We start from the raw sequence: 22,310 nt of genomic DNA, 5'->3' as shown, positions 1-22,310 counted from the left end.
TAGACGATAACTCTATAAACTTAAAAGTTCTTAGTATGCAGTACTATTATGGTTTTGGTTGTCACCAGTCATCCAAAAGAAGGAATGATTTAAAAAACTATTTACACTGACCATTTATCTTATCTAAGATAGATGGTCAGCGTAAATAGCTTTTTATATAGTAAACCTATCCCTCTTTGAGTCATGCCATCTTGCATTGGAATTTAAAGTTTATATTGGAGCTCTAATATTAAAGTATTATTTAAAGATATCAGCCTTAGAGTCATCACATGTTGAAATGAAGATAGAATATAGCTTTAAGCCAAAGGTGATGCTGGGTAATTGGCAAGAAAAAGTTTTCCCATGCCAAATGTGCCAATGTGGCGTGTCCCAAACTTTACTGGGGAAAGCAGAATGTCTTAAACCTGATTTATTCATTGTTACATAGCCTCAGTAACTTTAAGTTATATAGACTTCAGCTTTCAGAATTCCTCAGCCAACTTGATAGCGGGGGAATTCTGGGAATTGAAGTCCATACAACTTAAAGTTACTGAGGCTCAGAAGCACTACATAAACACTAGGCCGAAATTTAAGCCTCTTTCCTTTCTGGGCCTGTCTCCATCCACTCAGTTCTTGGAAGATAAAGAGCTGCTCTTTAAGAGATGTCTCATTCTTTAAAATTAGTTTTCAAGTAAACAGGTTGACTTCCTGGGAAGTCAAAGATGCTAGAATCTGACTTACCAAAAGAGATATGGTCTTTTTCTCAAAACATTTTACAAAGGTGATGATTATAGTATAATGTTCCCCTATTTCATACTGCTGGTGCATACTTCTGACTTCAAAACAGCCTTCATTTTAAAAAGATGTCCCTTATCTTTCCATAATACTTTTAAAAAGAATTTATGAAAGTTACAAATAAACTTATAGAAGTGTCCCAATCACTGCTATGCAAGTCCAGTTCTATTTTAGATGGTTCTTATTTTGTTATTGTTAATACTTTTCCATCTCAGCAAAACACAGGAACCAAAGAAAGTATCAGGTAATGTTGGTGCACATAATACGTTAGATAAGACAGACAGGCAATAGATAATATTCCAATTCCTACAGAAATGTCATGTTCCTCTAATGAACAGAGCAAGCTGAATATATTAAACTGTGCAGCTGAAGGAAGCAATGTGGCCTAGCAACATGTGTACAGCCTGAATATGCTTGTTCAAAAATTAGTTAGGGTTATGGATATTATTACATACACACATTCTTAGAGATATAGCTTTACAATTTTATACAGGAAATGAAAATATTGCAGCTCCACTGATGTGTAGATTGAAGGAGATTATTTGTATACATTATTAAAATAAAGGGGATATTTATTTCCTATTTTTTGAAGTTGGGGTTTTAGCTTTGCTCTGATATCATCTTGCCTTGCATATCAAGTCTATTGATCTGTTCTGTGATTCGATTCAGTTTTCCTTTCTGGCATAATGGCACTTAGCAATAGCACTTAGCAATACCACTGCAACATGCTTTACAGCCTTTTCTAAGCAATTTATAAAGTCTGCATATTGCCCCCAACAATCTGAATCTTCATTTTATCGACCTCGGAAGGATGGAAGGCTGAGTCAATCTTGTACATTGCTTAAAGTAAAACCATACTGTAAATAATGTTTAGGAAAAATGGGACACTTTCATCTTACCATGTGGGTTACAAGCATGGGCAGAAGGGTACGCCAATCTTACAGTCGCAGCTATTTTGTGTAGCCAACAACTACACGAAATCAAACAGATTCTCAATCAATATTAATCTAAATACATAGATCATTCTTTTCAATTGCAGGATTTCTTTTAAGTAAAACGGGTTATTTACAAACTTTTGCTTCCTTTCAAAATATTTTCTTCAGTAAACAAACTCCTATTACTACAGTTGGGCTCTTTTAAATAAAAGCTTGCATTGTATTTACTGCTCAGTTTGGTGAAAGCTCATATGGAAGCAAATTCTACTTACTTAGCGCAATGTGATCCCTTAAGCTTGCACAGAATTGCAACTTAATAGGTTTTTATACTACCCAAACAAATGTGAGCAGATTTCTCAGACAGCTTTGCAAGGCTACTTTTATAACATGTTTCAAGTTTCATAATCACAGCTCACATCTCTTTGTTTAAATTCAGCAATAAGTGAGTGAGTAAATTGGATCAGAGGATCCCCTTCCCCTTATGACAGGTTCCCACATTAGATTGCCCTTTTCCAAACCAATATGCATAAGTAGAAAAACTGGTAGCTGTATTCTTCGGAAAGGATGGTTTCTATTAATATATAAATTTAGATTGTGGGTTTGGATTTTTATTTCACGTGGAAAAATAAACCATATTTATGCATGCTTATGCCTGTTTCTAAAATGTAAATCTAATATAATGATCTATATATTTAATTTGCTTAGCAGCATGAGTTTTTTCAGGTGTCTCACACTGCATAAATTTTTAGGAAACAAGATTAAACCCTAAATTTTTAGATTTCAACACTTACAAATTTAGATTACAAATTTGACTCTGCTTGCTTAGATTAGAGAAATTGCCCAACCAGTTATATTGTGGGAAACACGTTTAGCTAATGCCAATTGATATTGATGTTTAGCTAATGCCAATAATGACATTTAGCTAATGCCAATTGATATTGATATTGAGTTTGATTTCTAATCTTCATCGCTCCTATAAAGCACCTTTGAATGGTCATTTGTACTTTTATTCATACATGCATACATACATATTATACGTACATAAATACATAAAGTACATTCTGTGTTTGCCTAGATGACTTTGGCATATGTATTCCCATTTATTGTCATACTGGATTGTTATTGTTACTTTACCTTGCTTAATATAGCTACTAATGAAGCAATACCTCTGCAAGGATCTCTTCTTCTAGCCCTTTGAGTTGATTGTTGAGTTTTTGACACAGTTATTCTGTAAAAAGAAAAAAAAAAGATTATTCACATCTTTCTATAATTCAATTATATTTGTATATGGGTCTTCACTCTGCCAAGACATTCAGACATTCATAGCTTTAAGATTAATGTGGAAGAAAATTTACCTTGTTACACTTAAGGCTTCATATGTCTAAGTCCGTGCTGGTGAACCTATGGCAAGCCATATCAGAGGCACGCGAGACGTTGCCCTTTGTCAGCTCCAGTGTTCATGTGCACACAACCCAGCTGATTTTCGACCTTGGGAAAGGTTATTTTGCCCATCAGACGCATCCCTGAAGCCCCAGAATGCAAAAAACAGCGTAATGGACAAACTTCCGGTTTCCCCCTTGTGCTGTTTTTTATATACCAGAAGATTCAGGGAAGCTTCCTGAAGCCCCAGAGTGCAAAAAACAGCACGATGGGCAGACCAGAAGTGCCTTTTCTGAACTTCCGGTTTGTCCGTTGTGCTGTTTGTTTGTGTCCCAGGCTTCAGTGAGGCCTTTGCACATACAGAGATGGATGAAGGGATTGTGTGCAAGCATGGGGGCAGCGCAGGGGGATTGCCTATGCATGGGGGGAGGGAAGGGGTGTGGGAACGTGCACACATAATGCACACACACACACACACACACACACGCTTTTAGGACAGGAACCAAAAAAGTTTCACTATCACTGGTCCAGGTGAATAACATATATATATATATATATATATATATATTAATCAAGACATATACCTTAGAATTTATTTATTTATTCATTCATTCAGGTTTTATCTGAGATGAAAAAAAGACTTAAGTCACTATAAAGATCTGTACATTGTGCTGCATATCCTAGATTAGGTAACTGGAAAAAATTCAATATTTGAGCATGTAACTATATTTGTATGAATCGGAGCACTATATTCTTTTCCTCCTCGGCTGTGATGTGTTGGTAGGTACTTATAGAGTCCTCCAGCTCGCTGTGCTCTTTTCAAGAAGGGAAAATCGCAGGGCCCTTGAACAAAAGGAGCGCCAGCAGGCTGGTTGGAAATACAGTACAGAAATTCGATCGGGCCGCTATACAAGCACGGGCTGCGTTTGCTTCAGAATCAAAGTCCCCTCGAGCTGGAACGCGGTTTTCTTTTTAGTGTCCCTGAAACCACTTCCAGCTCGAAGAGGCTGCACCTGCCGAAAGATATGCGAGTCCAACTTTTTACGGTTTAATACCTCTAAGACAGTGTTTCCCAACCTTGGCAACTTGAAGATATCTGGACTTCAACTCCCAGAATTCCCCAGCCAGCATTCGCTGGCTGGAGAATTCTGGAAGTTGAAGTCCAGATATCTTCAAGTTGCCAAGGTTGGGAAACACTGCTCTAAGGCTCCTGGTACTTCCTTCGCTCGTTCCCGCCAACCCCGCGAGCTGCAGTAAACTCGGTTCCTCTTCACCTGTTTCCTAACCGCAAAACTTCGCGCGCACTCCCATCTTTCGCAGAGTTAACTCCTCACTGACTTACAATACGGAGGCCTTCAGAGCAATTTTGCTTATAAGTGGGCGGCTGGCAAGCTTCTGGATCAAAACGATAGTCTCGAATAGAGGTCAGCGGCGGGCATAAAATGCCCTCAGCTCTTGCCGCCACAACCGGTGGCTTCAGAGCAGCGTTGCCAGCGGCGACAACACTTTAATGTATTTATTTTATTTCTTTGGACTTATATGCCGCTCTGCTCCAGAGGATTCTGGGCGGCTCATAAGCAAGAGATGCGTTGGAAATAGAGCTTTTTTACTGGATCCGCCCAAGCACCAACTCATTGCCCTTGCCCGAAAAACGTCCTATTTACAGCATATGAATAGTTCGATCCGGACAATCTTATTCTCTTTCCTCCCGCCAAACTACTTGTTGCAGACGCCCCACCGAAGTGTAGCTCCGGTTACAAACTCTTTTTCGCGGAGGGGTGGGGGGAGTCGACCGCGCCCAACTTAAGCTGAACAATCTTGGTTACCGAGTTTGTCTTAACTCTGTTGCCCGTTTCTCAACTAAGCGCAAAGAATTGCTGTGCTGCCCCCCTTTTACAGCGGCCGAGCGCGCCTCTTTCTCGCGGGCTCTAGTTGTTGGATGGCCGAGCTGTCGGGCGGGGTGGAGAAGGGCGGGGGAGGGAGGGGAAGCTCTTATTTTGGCAACTTAGCCGGGTGGCTGGAAAAGAGCGAATGCCTCCGATGTCATTCCCTGGCAAGGGCTAATCGGCCGCGCTCCTATTAAAACTTAAGTAGAGAGGTACTATGGTTCTACTCTGTGTTAGTGGATGGCTGGTTTCCCTCCACAACACTGCTTCGTAGGCCCGCAGGTGATTCCTTCATTTGCTTACAGGTAAGCTCTTTGTTCCTCCTCTCCTGCCCCGCCCGGTTCGGCTTGCCCCGCAGCGGTGCAATTCATCTTTTAGGATCTGTACTTCAGGGAAAGCCCAGCGTGCCTATTTACGACGGGAGGGAGTCGATACTCGAAAGCAGCGCAGGTTGCTCGCTTTGCGCGCGCGCAATGGGCCGGCGAAGTTTGACTTAAAGCGCCTCGCGTGCAAATTAGCGCAGCAGCTTTTGCGAACCTGTCCCGCGTTGGGTGGTAGTTTTTAAGGCTCGCGCGGGACGTTTAGCAAAGCGGCTGAAAGACGCCGAAGATTTTGACTTGCGAGAAAGAAGCACGCGAATCGTTGCAGAAGGTGGTGACCGAATTTTTGCATTTTCGAATAAGTTAACACAAGACGTTCGGGGTCCAAGTTTGGAAAGTTGGTGTCTCTTGATTCCCAGCTGAGGGGGAAGGGAGGTGGGTTTTGTGTTGTTGCTTTCTTTCTTTTTTTTACGAGCTTCGTGTGAAACTGGTAGCGGCGGACTTTTATTTTAATAAAGGGGGAATATTAAAATATGCAAGCTGTTTGCGCTCTCTTGAAGCGGATTCAAGCCTCTTAATTAAGGCTTCCCTTCCTAGAAGGTTCTGAGTTGCACGAATAATTGCTGCGTTTTTTTCATTGGTGAAACGTAGAAAATACAAGATAAGAATTCTTTAAAAGCACATTTGTTGCGCGTTATACGGAAAGTCAAAATGAAGGGCTTCTTTAATCCTACGTTTTTAAAAAGCCGAATAATTTGATCTGTCTGAGGAATGCATGACCTCATGGAACCTAGTTTAGGCTCTTCCTATGAAAGGAAGGCAACATACTGGATGCAGATATAGTAGTAAAACAGCTGATACGAAATTCTGTGGAGAAAAAAAATAGATATTGGAGGGATTTTAAGTGGGAGGGGAAGGAACAGTCACTATTATTTTATTTTTCCCGAAATTTATTTATGTACTGAACTTTGTGTCATATAGATACATTGAGAAATTTGCCATTGAGCTGAATGTTTGAACTATTTTTGTTCAAATAAACCGAACATTTAATATATATTTTTAAAAAACATCCTATAGAATTTATGATTTATAATAGCAATAACCCAATTAAAGTATGGAATTTGTGTATGGAAAAAATGTCTTTGAGACCCACATGTGGTAGCAATCATGATACATCAACATATTCAATGAACACAGTACTGTAATTGAATTTACTTCACTTATAGCCAGATTTCTTGCTAACTATATCTGTACATGTTCTATTCTTTTAATCCTAATTGAAGCAAAATGCTGCTTGTCTAGACTCTAGACAAAAAAATGTAAATAATTTCCTTCGTGAACTTTATTTTAATTAAAATATGCCTCATACAGTTTCTCATTAGTTTCAAAGATATTATAAAAGCTGGTCAGAAAATTGATTTATAGCTTGGCAGATCTTTGGTACTAAGATCTGGTTAGAATTATTGGTATGCATTACAATATTTTCCATTATAAGGAATTTGAGTATGGAGGGGGCATCTTTGGGTTCATAAACTTGGAACTTAAATTTTGTTTGATTGGTGGAAACTTAGCAGTATAGACAAGGAACATGCCTTTATCATAAATTATTGATACTGCATAATTTTTAATTTGAATACATTTTAAATGATGTGCACTGATAGAATTCAAAATCTAGCTATGATCATTTTTATTTACTGTAGAAAGAGTTTACATGGATGAAAAAGTATTGTAGTAAAATCTACACTGAATCCTTAGATGAGTGAGTTGTATCTTTAAATCATAATTAGACTTAAAATTTGCAAAGATAGTTTATTGCTTTTCAGTGATTTCAGAAAAAGTTTAATACTGTATAGGTTTAACTGCTATGAGATTCACAGGAAGGGGTGGAGTTGCAATGAAAGCCATTATAAAAATAAATTGCATATTCCTACATATGGGAATGGTGAGTATTAAAATAACTTCTGTACATTGATAACTTTTAAGTGCCTATGTGTATTTCTAGAAAATTTCAGCATGTCTATGAGGAAACTCTTCAAATTATTATTGGGGGAGAGATAAGGCAGGCAAATTTCAAAGATGCTCTAGGTACAAAACATCTTGTTCCTGAGAAAAATGGATGTTAGCATTTGTCCATTGGTTCCCTTCTAATTTGATTGTCTATATAATCTTTTTGCATGCCCATTTATTTCTGTTCTTATTTGTATTGTTTTCCTAAAGGGATTATCTTCATCAAGACAGCTACTCTTTGCTGAGGCAGGGATTCTGACCTACCTAGAATCCCTGCCAAGAAAGGCCACAAAATTTATCGACTCATTCTTTCCAACCACCAACCCAAAGTCTATTTTCACCTTCTAAAACACAGGACAATTGTGAGAGCTTTCCCATGAGTGTCAGTAATCTTCCATCTGTGTCCTCTGTGTACCAACCAAGCATGTTTAATTATGAGCGTCCAAAACACTTTATCCAGTCTCAAAATACATATCAAGGGAAGCCACAGCCTCCGGGATCACAGACTACACTTCCGAGCAGGCAAACCAAGCAGTCTTCCATTTTAATCCAGCCTTGTAATCCTAATGAGAAGAAATTTACTTCCTCTTCATCGCTGAGCTCGCCAATCTCACTCTCTTCACCTTCATATAGCGCTTCATTTCCCGTAACACCCGCATCTGTGCAGTCTCCTGCTAGCTCATCATCTGGGCCAAGAATTTCATCCATGCATAACCAGTCCCCTGCAGCATTCCTTTGTTCTGTGTTGCCCTCTCACTTTGATTATAATAATAGCCAAGGTCCTTCCTCGGTGGACTCAAAGTAAGTACGCTCTTTCCCTTGCCTTGAACTGTGTCTAGGTGCATTCATGAAAACCTGAACGCTATGTTCCTGTTGTGAGTGAGCTATGCTGCATGTAAGTGTTGAATGCAGAGATGGGAATTAGAAGGGGAAACTCAGGAATGGAAATGATAGCCATTGCACATTAATTGTGCAATGTCTTGTTTTGTTCCAAATGCCAATTTTTTGCAAAATGTACGGATGTTTCCAAAGTTTTATGGAAACACTGGTGGTTGAAAAATAAAAGTAAAGGCAGAATACCATCCTATTTAAACAAGACCTGAAAGTGAAATCTAATTCTGGAAAATTATGCACTAATTTATTTGAGGTAATAAAAACAAAATCTATTAAGGGTTTATTTTAGGAAAAGATTAACAGATTTGAGACAAATGATTATTTAATTTTATTTCAATTCATTTAATTATTGATTTATCCTATGTTTTTAACCTGGGAGTTTATCCTGGGTATAACACATAGCTTTAGCATAATTCCAACAAATAATTTAAGGATTCCTATTTGGGAATAAACATTATTTGCTTTGAGAGAATTTATATGTGTCATTACATGTATTTCTGCAGTGACAAATCAATCACGTTTTAGCTTAGTGTGTTGCGGAAATCCAGCCCATGTATACATGTAAATGCAGAAAATTGAGTTGAGCAAACCATGATTGGTAACTATGATTATGCTGCTTGTGCAAATGCTGCCACTGCTTTGTTGGGTATGTTCACTAGTGCAGCTTTTTCAAATATGAGTTGGCTTACAGTTGCTACTGTCAGCTTTAGCCATTCTCACTAGGATGAACTGTGATTAACACATCTGACAGAAACAGTTTTCAGTACTGCTTAATAATTTGAGTTTTAGTCTTTTCCTTATAGCATTTCATTCTTTATTTAGGCACTAAGCAACTGATCTGGAACAAATGGCATAGTTGAGTACAATCCAGCCCTGAATGGAAAATACATCTGATATCAGTGAAGGCTGCAGCCTATCACTTCTACATTATATTTTTTTCCATTGTATAATGAATCTTACTCTGAAAAAAATGAAAACTAAAAGTTGTTTTTGATTTTTTAGAATTTATAAATGTTTAAAAAGAAGCTAGGTAACTATTTTATTGGTATACAGTTTGTTGAAAATAAATGACAGCTCCTTGATGTCTTATAGAGCGCAAAATATTCAGGTGTTACCCACCCACAAATCTTTATGCATCCTAAATTTGCATAATCTGAAGGCATTAAGGTTCAAGAGAAAGGAATGTTTCCTAGTATTAGCAGGATTGATAAACTACGGAAGTTTGTAGCACTGCCAGCTATAATTCTTTTTAGAAAATTTGCATATAGCGATTATAGATTTCTGAACTACCCTGTTTTTCCCAAAATAAGACATCTCCTGATAATGAGACCAATCCAACTTTTGAGTGCATGGCAATAAGGCTAAGCGCATATTTCAAGGTTGAAAAAAATATAAGACAGGGTCTTATTTTTGGGGAAACGCAGTACCTACCATAACATATAAAAAAGTTTTTTTAGAAAAAGTTTCATTATAAAGTTGTTAAACATTTATCTGTTATTTGCATTCAACACTGTGACGCAAGAATGAAAATATTTTCTAAATAAAAGAATCATTTCCATTAATTTTTTTTAAAATCATCTTGTAAGGAAAGATCCTAATTAATCTAGAAGGTGGAATTATGATCTTACCTGGAATTAAGCCCATGACAATGTGAGAGATAACTTGATACAGGAATTGTTAAAAAGTAAACAAGACCTGATAGATTTAACATTACAAAATAACAAGCAAATATTGGGATTGTATTATCAAGCTGCTGTTAATTTGTTAACAATAAATTTGCTTTTATGCACCTATACTTTATCATTAATATAGGTACCTAAAAACATATTAATTGTTAAGAAATGAACTAAAATTTCTAGCTTCATTAAAGTTCAATAGGAATATACACAGTAGTGGATTCCTGCCAGTACAGCTAATTGTACGTAGGTCTGTGGCTCTGGCGCACGAGCACAAGTTTCAGTGCAATTTTGCTTCCTGTTGGATGCATGCGCGAAAGCAAATAAAATCTCCAGAACATGCGTTAATGTGCATCCCCATGCAAGATTTTTCTACCTGCGCAGGTGCAGGAAGCAAAATTGCGCTTGGAGTCCCGCTTGCGGGCCAGACCCACAGAGCTACGCACAGTTAGCTGAACCGGCAGGAACCACTACTGAATATACATTATATAATGCTTAATTTTTGTACATAAACTAGAGTTTAATAAATGAAGACTTGAGAGCACAGTTCTCCCCTGATCTGCATTGTTTGAAAAGGTTAGGATGAAGTGGAAAGATTCTGCTTCTAGTAGCAAACCTCACTATTGACGCATTCTGGGAGTAGTTGAGGGCAAAATAGGCAGTCGACAGCTGCTTTCCTGACTAAATTTCTTCACCCGCTCTCAGTAGAGCAGACTTAATGGGGAACTTAAAGGGGAAAGTAAACATATTTTATTAAACAGCAAGAATTACTGTGTAAACAAAACTCTGAGTTTGGGGTTTTTTTTCTTCCTTAAATGATTGTTCTTGGTCTCAAAAGCAGAAAAATGATTGAACATTAGTACTTTTCAACAAGATACCACACTGTTTCTCATACTTCATATTTTAGTCAAAATATCCCCACACACACAAAAATCAGTTGATCCGTTAAGATTTTTACAGCTTAATAGTTATGTATGTTTCTCCTCTTCTAAGGCCATTTTTTAAAAATGTTACATGATTTGCAGCATACTCATGGCATTGATGGGTTTCTCCTTGCACATCAGCTACAATATAAATTTACAGTAAGAGTTACCTTTGATAGTTTGTCTTTTATAATTCAGGTCTATTTAATAATTATAAGATCACCCTTCTTTTCCTTTAATTAGCAATCATTCAAAGCCTATGTACAGCCCGCAAATTGATAGCCCTAAACAAGTACCAAAGGCATCCGACAAAGAGATACAAGGAACGAAAGACGCCCTCATCCAAGACTTGGAAAAGAAACTGCGATGTAAAGATAACCTCCTGCATAACGGGAACCAAGTAAGACAATGTATAGAGAATACATATAAAAGGGAGGCTAGGAAACTACCACTTTAGATGAATTGCTCTGAATCTTTTCCCTTACTTCTCTATACTGATTCATTAAGCTAAAACCCAATTCTGAAATATATGTATTTACAAGACTGAGTGCCTTATAAGATGTCCATTCTCAGGATCAATTGAGCAATATGTTTAATATGGTATACTGTATACTGAATTCAGAATTGGGATAACTCTGGATTTCTGTCCTTCAGAAACTTATTGAGGTTTGGCAGCATTAGAATCAGCATTGGGTTGCTCCTGGTTCGGTCTGGTTCTAAAAACCGGTAGCGGTGGTGGGAGGCGCCACCCACTGCATTACAGAAGCCTCGCACACGCAAAACCAGTAGTAAAGGCTTTAAAACCCACTACTGATTAGAACATAAGTTCTCATTCATGCACCTTGACATGAATTATTTCTTGGCTCACCAATACTTACATCTTGATCAAATGCCACTTACGGATAATAGGTCTGGGACTTATATTTGGACATTATCCAAAGGGGAAAACTGATCCAAGAAATCAGTTCAAACTTGTGATAAGAATGAATCCCTTTTGATCAGCCAATTGTGAAAGAAAATAGGGGACAAGTCATTGCAAATAACATAGGGGTAAAGCTGAAAAGCATCTCCATGTTTTGTATGCCCACCATTTTTCCTTTATTATGACCCCAATAATTTAGATATGTGTTCTGACATAATTTCCCCGTTTTTCAGGAGAGCCATTATGGGAGGAAGTGGGCAGGGGAAGCAACAGGAAACTGAATTAATGTGACAGGAAATTGAATTATACTCCAGAGTGTGAGAAAATTGCAGCAACTCTATGCCTTTTATATGTATAATTTAAGTTATGGTATTCTTGTCTGTCTAGTGCTATTGCACTCAGTCCATATTTCATGTTTCATTATGAGTGAAACTACAACAGATTTGTATTACATTAAGGTTCCCTTTCATGTGTTATCAAAACTAAATCTAGGCCAGGTTAGTTTATTGTTGTTTTTTACATACATGTAGATATCAGAAGCTAATGTAATGTTTTATTTATTCATTAAGTAACAAATATCAGCTTATGTGAGGCATTTTCCTACCTTCTCTGGAGTTGTGATTTGCTTTAGTACTATATTAAACAAATCTTTGATTAACTATGGTTTATTTAATTACAAGAGGCTGGGTTCCCTCAACATACTAATCCTTAAACCACAAACAGTAACTAGGATCCTTTTACATATACTGTAGACCAAAATCAAGCAAAGTGTGTAGTTGAATCTTGTCCCATCCAAGCTGTTGTACAAAAAGTCTACCGCTACCCTTCACTGCAGACCCAAGGAAAATGCTTGCAATATCAGTGCCCCATTGATATTTTCATGGCGTGTACATTTGCTTGAGCACGTTGGAAATAATTTATTAGTTCCCAGGGGAGAGGGAGGGAGGCTGAAAAATCTATTAAGCCCTTTGGATTTTTGAGATAAACCTCAGGTTGGTAAAATGGGGTAAACAACAGTCACAAATCAAGTTTTATTGTACGTTTAAATAGGCTGCAGCTGAACTAAACATAAATTGGTTTAGCTGCTGAATGCGGAAAACTAAAAACATCACCATGTGAAAATACTCTTGGTACATAAAGTCACATGTGTATTTGTGCGCTACCCTTTTAGCAACCTGCAACTATTTTTAAGCAACTAAAAGACCATGGTTAGTGTTTGTTTTAGTAAGGACATCTAATGCAAATGCATGGGACCATATCAGTGTGCTTGTGAAATGAGATCCAAAATAGAGAAGGAGTTTCTCAATATATGTATATGCAATACGTTTATTACTGTTTCCATGGGTGGAAGAATGAGAGGCAGTTATAAATTAGATAGCCATTCTTTTTTCACACAAAAAAACATCCTATAATACAGTACAGTGTTCCCTCGATTTTTGCGGGGGATGCGTTCCGAGACTGCCCGTGAAAGTCGAATTTCCGCGAAGTAGAGATGCGGAAGTAAATACTCTATTTTTGGCTATGAACAGTGTCACAAGCCTTCCCTTAACACTTTAAATCCCTAAACTGCAATTTCTCATTCCCTTAGCAACCATTTAGATTATTACTCACCATATTTATTTATTAAAGTTTATTTAAAAAAATATTCATTAAAGGCGGACTAAAGTTTGGCGATGACCTATGACGTCATCGGGCGGGAAAAACTGGTATAGGGGAAAAAACCACAAAGTATTTTTTAATTAATATTTTTGAAAAACCATGGTACAGTATAGCCGTTTCGCAAAGTTCGAACCCGCGAAAATCGAGGGACCACTGTATTCTTAATGTATGACAATAGGTTCCACTAACTGAGGTGAGCCTCCTGCATGTCACCGAGGTCTGATACCTTAGCTAAAGTAGGGGATCGCAATCTCTCTTCAGAGCAGAGAAATACGTAATTTCTTTTGGTGGTGTGGCTGATATAGTGCTGAAAAACAGAAGTTGAGGCAAAACAGAACTATTCAGTATCATTAATTATTGCTTAATAGTTTCGTCCATATCATGTTAACAATTACCATTTGCTACCTACGTTTAGAAGAAATCTGGATGCTGTAACTGCTGGCTGCAGGGAACGAGGACAGGAAAGGAGTCTACTAATGCTTTTTGTGCATATTTTTGTTCAAATGTTTAAACTACCGGTAGGAGATAAAAGCTAAGACAAGTAAGAAAGGAAAAAAGGAAAGGAAAAAAAGTCAAAGAAAACAATGCAAGCTAGCAACCTTCATACATTACTTTTCTTGGGGCTGCATTCAAATAGCCTTAAAGTAACTTTCCTAATCCAGAAACATAGAAGCAACCTAGAACCAGAGGTGGGCTGCTAAGGTGGAACGGAGACGTGTGCTCGCCCCCGTGGCTCTGAGTGCTAGCGGAGTCCAGCGCAATTATGCTACTGCACCTGGGCAGGTAGCGAAATTGCGCACGGACATGCAAGTGCGCTGTGGGAAGATGGTGCACCTGGGCTCCCATGGCACACCTGCGTGTCCGTGCGTAATTTCGCTACCTGCTCAGGTGCAGTAGCATAATTGCGCTGGACTCTGCTAGCACTCAGAGCCACGTGGGCGAGCACACGTCACTGTTCCACCTTAGCAGCCCACCTCTGCCTAGAGCTAAGAGAGAAGAATTAACCAGTGAAACAGCTTGCCTGCAGACGTTGAGGGTTCTCTATCACTGGAGGCTTTTAAGAAGCGACTGGACAGCCATTTGTCCAGAATGGTACAGGTTGTCTCCTTGAGCAGGGGGTTGGACTAGAAGACCTCAAGGGTCTTTCCAATTCTATTCTGATTGATTGATTGATTGATTGATTGAGTTGTGGTAGAGCTAGCCTGGAAGCAGATATGGAGCCTATTTCAGGAATTTGATCTTTTTCAAGCCGTTATTTATAATAACAACCTGGCAGCAAAGGATCCTGTTGATTAGCTCAAAAAACACTCAAATTACTCATAAGGTATCCAATAAAAACATCCTGTACGTGTTTTTCCTTGTAGATGTTCTTCTTTTCACATTGTATTGCCTCATGAAGATTTTAGCTTCTACTCCCCTAGTAAAATTATGCAGTTTTCACATCTCACATCTGCTAACGATAGTGATTAAAACAGTTGTTTGTCCTGCTCTTATCAAAGAAGAGTAATTCCCAGGTAATCTTAGAGTGAGCTGTGTTATACAATGGAAATTTGAGCATTTTCTGGTTTTCTTTAATGTTCACGTTCACATTTCCTTTTCATAAGCGTTTAAGCTACGAAGAAAGAATGGCTCGCAGGCTACTTGGACCAGAGAATGCTGCATCTGTGTTTGTATCACAGAATGAACAAAATGTGCAGGACGCACAAGTAAGTCTCTCTTAATTTCTTCCCTATTCACCCAAAAGCTGTACTGAAATCCAGACTCTTCCCCATAATCATACAAAGGTAGCAGAAGTTCTCCTGAATGCAGTACAGGTAGTCCTCAACTTACAACCACAACGGAGCCCAACATTTCCATTGCCAAGCAAGACAGTTGTTAAGGGAGTTGTGCCCCATTTTACAACCTTTTTTGCCACGGCTGTTAAGTGAATCGCTGCGGTTCTTATGAGAATCGTGGTGGTTCAGTGAACCTGGCTTTCCCCATTGATTTTGCTTATCAGGGAAAGTTTACATGACCCCCAGGATGGGGATCACATGACCCCCAGGATGGTACAGCAGTCATAAATACATGCCAGTTGCCAAGCACAGGAATTTTAATCAGGCGATTGTGAGAATGCCGAAATGGTTGTGTGAAAAATGGTGATAAGTAACTTTTTTCATTGCTTTTGTAACTTCAAAGAGTCAGTAAATGAATATTTCTAAGTCGAGGAATACCCTGTATTTGAAACATAGCAAGCTGTTGAATGTGTAATGGAAAGAGAGAGAGAGGCTCCTTTCACAGAGTATGCTACATCATGGTTTGTTGAACCAGTCGAGGCCAAGTTCACCCATAATACAATTAGTACTTTACAAACCACAATGCCTAAATTCATATATTGGTTCAATTAAAATGAAACAAAAACACATTAAACTAATGTATAAACTTAAATTACGGCTCACCCCAAACATGGAGGTAGGGTTTGTCTCCAACTTGTCTGAGGAATAAAATGATAGGAGAAAGGAACCATTGTCTCTATTGAACCTGAACCATTACAGCAATGGTTCTCAATCTGGGGGTTGGGACCCCTTTGGTGGTTGAAAGACCGTTTCACAGGGGTCACCTAAGACCAAGGAAAAAGACAATTTTTCCTTTGTGTTAGGAACTAAAGCATTCTGGCGCCTTGGAACATATTTTTACAATCCGACCAATCAGGCGTTTACAGTGGGGTGTGTCCCTCTGACTTTCCTGCTAATCAGCTTAAAGTTCTGTTTGGAGAATTGGTGCTACACCTATGGTTGGGGATCATCACAACATGAGGAACTGTATTAAGGGGTCATGGCATTAGAAAGCTTGAGAACCACTGCATTACAGTTTATTGTTACCTTGAGAACCACTGCATTACAGTTTATTGTTACTTATGTACAAAACCTCCCACACATAAACTGTTCCATGAGTGGAACTGCTTTTTGCTGTGGTTTGTATCCAAAACGTGAAATGTGTTTTGCTTAGACTATGAACTCAAAATATTTATTCCAGATACATATGTTGTGGGGTTGGAAGAACGAGAGGGAAGACAGTTATCAGTGGTGGCTGAAGAAAAGTATTTGAAATGCAGTATATCTCCCTTCTCTTTCTCCCCCATCTCACCACATTTGTTTCTCCACCTGCTCTTAGCTGCCCCATGTCCATCACCCTTAGGTTCAAGGGCAGGCAGGCAGGTTGGAAATATCGGACTTGAATTTAGAGTCAGCAAAAAGCTCAAATGGCCTGCATAGAGGCCATGGCGGAAGGAGGGAGGAAATAGGTGTATCATAGCTTTGCCTTTTTTGTCCTCTTTTGATACTTTCAAGTCAATCTTGTTTCCTGGCCATTACCGGGTAAAATCCCTGCAATTTATTTGGCAAGATTTTGGAAATGAATAGAGCTGAATGACTGGCCCAAAGTCAGCTAACTGGCTAACTGATTAGTCTGAGATGGAACTAGAATTCCTAGTCTCCTGGTTTCTAGTGCTCTAACTATTACACCAAACTCTATTTAATCAAGTACGAATGAAAAAGTTGCTTAGATATTTTAATATTTTTAAAGCTTTAAATATTTTAACTGATTGGACTATTTATGATTTGTACTACTTGCTGTGAGCCGCCCCGAGTCTTCGGAGAGGGGCGGCATACAAATCCAAATAATAAATAAATAAATAAATAATATTAAAAGTACCTCACAACAAATAACATAAAATCATATAAATTATTGGTGGTTTGTTTTACTATTGTTTAATTGCCCCTGTCTAGTCTCTTTAATTTTGTCCATTCTTAGAGTATGCAAATCAAACACAGAAATTGAAGGATTTACAGGAACCTGCAAGTCTTCATAGTAATGTGTTTTATTGTTTTATTTTTTTTAAAGGAAAGTTTTCTTGAAGTTTATTATTACAGCATAAAATACAATGAAAATAAAGATTAAAAATGAAAACATGTTTTAAAAAGAGAAGAGAAAAAGAGCTTGACAAGGGTAAAAGTTCATTCTCCGAATTTGCGTTAGTTTCCAAACGTTTTGTTACTAAGCTAAGTAAAATCTTCAGCAGAGTTTAGGGAATGTGAGTGTCAGTGTTTTTCTTTTCTTTTGTTTTCTTTTATTATTTTATTATGTGTTTTATTTTCATCATTATACTATTACTTCAGTTATCTTATTAGTATCCATTCAAAGTTGAGAAGCAAATGCGAGGTAAAATAGGGAGTGAACGGAGCAAAAAGAGATGGCCTCACAAACTAAGGGGCTCATGATGCTTCAGGCTGACGTTGGGCGCATCCAAGCAGTCAGAGGGACTGAACATGTTCCACATCAGTGATGGCGAACCTATGGCACAGGTGGCACACAGAGCCATATCTGCTGGCACGTGAGCCATTGCCCTAGCTCAGCTCCAACGTGCATGTGTGTGCCGGCCAGCTGATTTTTGGCTCGCACAGAGGCTCGGGGAGGGTGTTTTTGGCTTCCAAAGAGCCTCTGGGGGGATGGGGAAGGGAGTTTTTATCCTCCGCCAGCTCCAGGGAATGCTTTGGAGCCTGGGAAGTGCAAAACATGAACCTACTGGGCCCACCAGAAGTTGGGAAAAAGGCCATTTCCGGCCTCCAGAGGGCCTCCGGCGGACAGGGAAAGCGGTTTACTCCCTCCCCAGGCATTAAATTGTGGTTGTGGGCACTTGCGCATGCTCGATAGTGTATGCTTTTTTGGCACCCGAAGAAAAAAAGGTTCGCCATCACTGTCCTACATAAATCATAACTATGTTTTTTCTTACAAATAAGAGGGCAAAGCTAAAGGGGGCCATGCAGTTTTCCCTATGAAATTGGAATTTGTCTCATTAATTTATATAGCCAATATTTATTTATTTATTTTATTTATTTATTGGATTTGTATGCCGCCCCTCTCCGTAGACTCGGGGCGGATAACAACAATGATAAAAACAGCATGTAACAATTCAATCCAATACTAAAATAACTAAAAAAAAACTTATTGTAAAGGCAGCGTAGTAAGAAAAAGAAATTGATCATGTAAAGAATAATAAAATACTGGTTTAAAATTTAGTTCTAGTTATTCTTTTGCTTATGTGTTGCTTCTGCAGCTTTTTCAATCTGGATTATTTCATGTTGACTACTTAATAGTCGGTGGTAGTTTTATATTTATTTACAAAGTAGAGATCTTAGCCAATTGAAGGGCAAGGCATATGCTTCAATTCATATGAAAGTCTGGTAAAGTTAGTCTGGTGTATTTCTCCACTGCAAAAATCAGCAATCCAAAATACATTCAGCAGATGTGTAAAATTTGTCAAAGTTTATATCAAACCGTGAAGGATGTGCATATACTGTACTATGAAGGGTGTGCACTGTCTGAATTGCACTACCAACATTTAACTATTTTTGTAATCACTAAAATGATAAGAATATTACTATAAATGATACTTTGAATTTCTTCAAAGTTTGCTTCAGAAACAGATTATTAAAATAAGTTGATGAAGGTTTATTTTAAGATGAAAAGGTTTTTTTAAAGGTTAGGTAGCCACTTTATGTTGTGTAAGTTTTTGTCAAAGCTAAGGTAGCTGTGATCTAACAAGGAAAATATTTTCCAATTTAAGACGTGTTAATTGCTATTGGAACCCTTTTGTGAGCTTGTACAACTTTGTGCTCTTGCCAATATTCTATTAAAATGACTCGGCTGCTATTCCTGCACTCCTGAAGGACAGTATGTCCCTAGGTCTTATTTTTAGTGACTTAATAGCCTCTCTTTTCTAAAGACTGTGTGTTTACCAAAATACTATATACTATGACAAAAAACCAATATAATTCTGTAGGAACACGTTTCTCCTGAGAAGGGCAAGTCTCCCACTGTTCTGTCTTAAGGAAGCCCACATGAACACTCTGAAACCCTCCTACCATCGTCACACAAATTAACAACTGAGGTTCTTACTGTGTTAATGTGAAAGTGCTTATACGAAGACTGTAATTCTATATTCTATTTGAAAAGTGTCTGTGATTACATTATTAGTTTACCTGGCAAGTACCTGAAGATCTTCAGTTTATGTCCTTTTTGCAGAATTCTGTTGCCATAATGTAATGATCACTTACGTCTTTTTGTTTTCAACTGCAGAACTTGGAAAGTGTACGGCTACAAGTTCCTCAACAGCACGTAAGGTACTGGCTCTCGCTATGTTTTGATACGACATTCTCATCATTCCTATCACCCATTTCCTCCCATGTTGACTGTATGACTTTAACTTGTTCCTTATATCCTAAGATTTTTATTAATATTGCTTCTACATTGCTTATTTGACCCTTATGACAATCATTAAGTGTCGTACCACATGATTCTTGACAAATGTATATTTTATTTTATGTACGCTGAGAGCATATGCACCAAGACAAATTCCTTGTGTGTCCAATCACACTTGGCCAATATCTATCTATCTATCTATCTATCTATCTATCTATCTATCTATCTATCTATCTATCTATCTATCTATCTATCCGAGCAACATTTTGTGTGAAACACTAGTTCTGCTACACTGAACACTAGGCTGAACAGTGAATGAATTACTAAAAAAGCTGAATGTATTAAAAACGTTTGGCCACTGTTAGAACAGGCAGTTTAAGATGCAGGCATAACAGTTGTGATTCAAATCATTTGGACATTTTCACATCACAAATTCTTAGAATAAGTTATATTTTATTTGACTTGTAGGAAAACTATTAGAGCACTTTAATACCATAGGCCCAGAGGCTTCTATCTGTGAAACAGGCACAAATTCTGAGAGTTTTCTTAGTGGAGGGGCAAATCTAGAAATACAATTTTATTCTGAGAAGGTGATAATTGAGCTGCCATGCAGTGGAACTAACGTGCAGGCTGGGTGGCTTAAAAAAGGAAGCTTATTTAGAAATCATTTTATTGCCTATTTCATTTGTAATGTAGGAATAGGCCATCTTCAAGGGGAGAAAAGAATGATCAAGGCGCAATTCAGGAGAAATTTTTCCCACCACGCTTCATACAAGTGCCTGAAGATGTAACAGTTGAAGAAGGAAGATTCTGTAGGCTTGATTTTAAGGTAATAAATGCATTCTTTCAAGTGTTTTTGAGACATAATTTATACTGCATTTTTTTAAAAATGGTTAAATTAAAAATTTTGAGAATTCAGGGCTTCTCTTCAAGCAGGATTAAAATAGATAGGTGTTAAAAGGTCACATTTGGAACATGACATTCCTGTATTTTACCCAGGCATCTGATACTAAGAAAGCAGATTAAGCTTCTCTCCATTCTCTCTGAAACTACATAATCTCTCTTCAAAGCCGTCTAAAACTATTGACCCTCAGATCTTCTGGTACCAGATTCCATAGGTTAATTATAGAATTTTAGTAAGAGCGATTTAGGATAATGTCCAAAAGCTTTCCCAAACAGGTTAATCATCCATTGTCCCAAGAATTTATTTTTAAATGTAGCCGTACAATGCTTGAATCAGAATATTATTGTCTGTTGTGAGTACCGTTTATGTTGTATCCTGTAATGGCTACCTTGTAACTCTGTAAATAGTTGTTCCTCTTTCAGCGCTGTCTGAGCCCAAGCAGGAAGTCGCTCCTGATTGGCTCAGGCGCGGCCGGCTCTAGCTTTGGCGGGAACCGCAAATATATAAAAGGAGCGGTTTCTCCAGGCAGAGTCAGTCGGTACTCGCTGAATTGTCACTTTACCTTGCTGAGCTGTCACTTGTTCTCTGAGCTGAATAAAGTACCGATTGCTCAAAACCCTGTCTCTGGGTCTACTTCACTGGCGACGAACGGACGGAAGAAACTTCGCGTGCAACATGGACAAAATCCAGATCGGCCAGGCTCCGGAACTCTTCGATCCCGAGAAATCGACATGGGACGAGTACATGGCCACCTTCGAGATCTTCCTCGAGGCGGCGGGAATGCAGGACGCCGAAGCCGATCGCAGACGGGCTATTTTCCTTAACTACTGCGGCGCAGAAATCCGTAGACTTGCCCAAACTCTCACCGAACCGGAACAAGCAAGAGCCACAGCGTGGGACGTCCTGCAACAAAAACTGGCGAGCCATTTCAAGCCGACCAAACCAGCCATGGTTTTTCGGCATCAATTCCACATGATGGCTCAGAGGGAAACCGAGTCGATCAGCCAGTTTACAACGCGGCTTCGAACGGTACTTGCTCAATGCAAGTTTAAAGACCCGGAAGCTCGCCTCACCGACGCCTTGGTTTTCGGCATGAAAAGCAGCACGGTGAGAAATAAACTCCTCATCGAAGAAGAGCCGAGCCTACAAACCGTAATTAAACTGGCGCAAACCGCAGAAGCAGCCGACGCAGCGGCGAGAGAATTGAAAGAGCACGGAAGGCGAGACCTCTTTGCAAAAATCGACTCCGCGTCTCCCAGCGCCGTGGAAACAGACAACAGCCAACAAATTCCCAGCGGAGACAACTGCCTCCTGGTGCAAGACCAGCCGAGACACCTGAGAGCTACTCACCCAGCCCCCTGCGCGGGCTGCCGGGGAAATCACCAGCGCCATCGATGCCCTTTCCGAGACGCTACATGCCGCCGTTGCAACCAGAGAGGCCACATCGCCATCGCATGCAGAGCAACAGCGCCAGAGGACACATTTGCCACACCGCAATACCAGCGACCTCAAAACCAGACCCCCCAAGCGCGAGAAAGGAGACCATTCCGCAACGCGGGTCAAAGGAACTACTCAACCGCTAACCGCGACTACTATAGAGGTAACTCTCAATTTTCCGTGAATAACACGGCAACCAAAAAGGGGGCTAAAATTGTTATATCACTGTTACTCAATAACCAACCTTGCTCAATGGAGCTGGATACGGGCTCTAGATATACCATCATGCCCTGGGAAAAATTTAAACTGTATATGCCTAATCTATCTAAGGCTGACCTAAATCAAACCTCTTT

General features: G+C 38.9%; 1 protein-coding gene across 4 annotated transcripts in view; it reads left to right on the top strand.

Annotated features, from left to right (window-relative positions):
* MYOT (myotilin) overlaps window positions 1-22,310 on the top strand; it is a 42,517-nt gene that overhangs the window by 8,342 nt on the left and 11,865 nt on the right. Inside the window, exons 1-6 of one of the 4 annotated variants that reach the window (XM_070739203.1) lie at window positions 4,860-5,280; window positions 7,513-8,103; window positions 11,039-11,195; window positions 14,981-15,082; window positions 19,494-19,537; window positions 20,313-20,445. In XM_070739203.1, coding sequence (XP_070595304.1) covers window positions 7,679-8,103; window positions 11,039-11,195; window positions 14,981-15,082; window positions 19,494-19,537; window positions 20,313-20,445 — 861 coding nt within the window. In that variant the 5' untranslated portion in view covers window positions 4,860-5,280; window positions 7,513-7,678. Of the gene's footprint in view, window positions 1-4,859; window positions 5,281-5,389; window positions 5,731-7,512; window positions 8,104-11,038; window positions 11,196-14,980; window positions 15,083-19,493; window positions 19,538-20,312; window positions 20,446-22,310 lie in introns of those variants that run through there. The other 3 variants (XM_070739202.1, XM_070739204.1, XM_070739205.1) reach the window with 3 other exon arrangements.

This window comes from Erythrolamprus reginae, chromosome 2 (genome assembly GCF_031021105.1).
Source record: "Erythrolamprus reginae isolate rEryReg1 chromosome 2, rEryReg1.hap1, whole genome shotgun sequence".
NCBI classification, from domain to species: Eukaryota; Metazoa; Chordata; class Lepidosauria; order Squamata; family Dipsadidae; genus Erythrolamprus; species Erythrolamprus reginae.
Note: the sequence above shows the minus strand (reverse complement) of the source record. Positions and strands in the feature narration are given on the sequence as shown.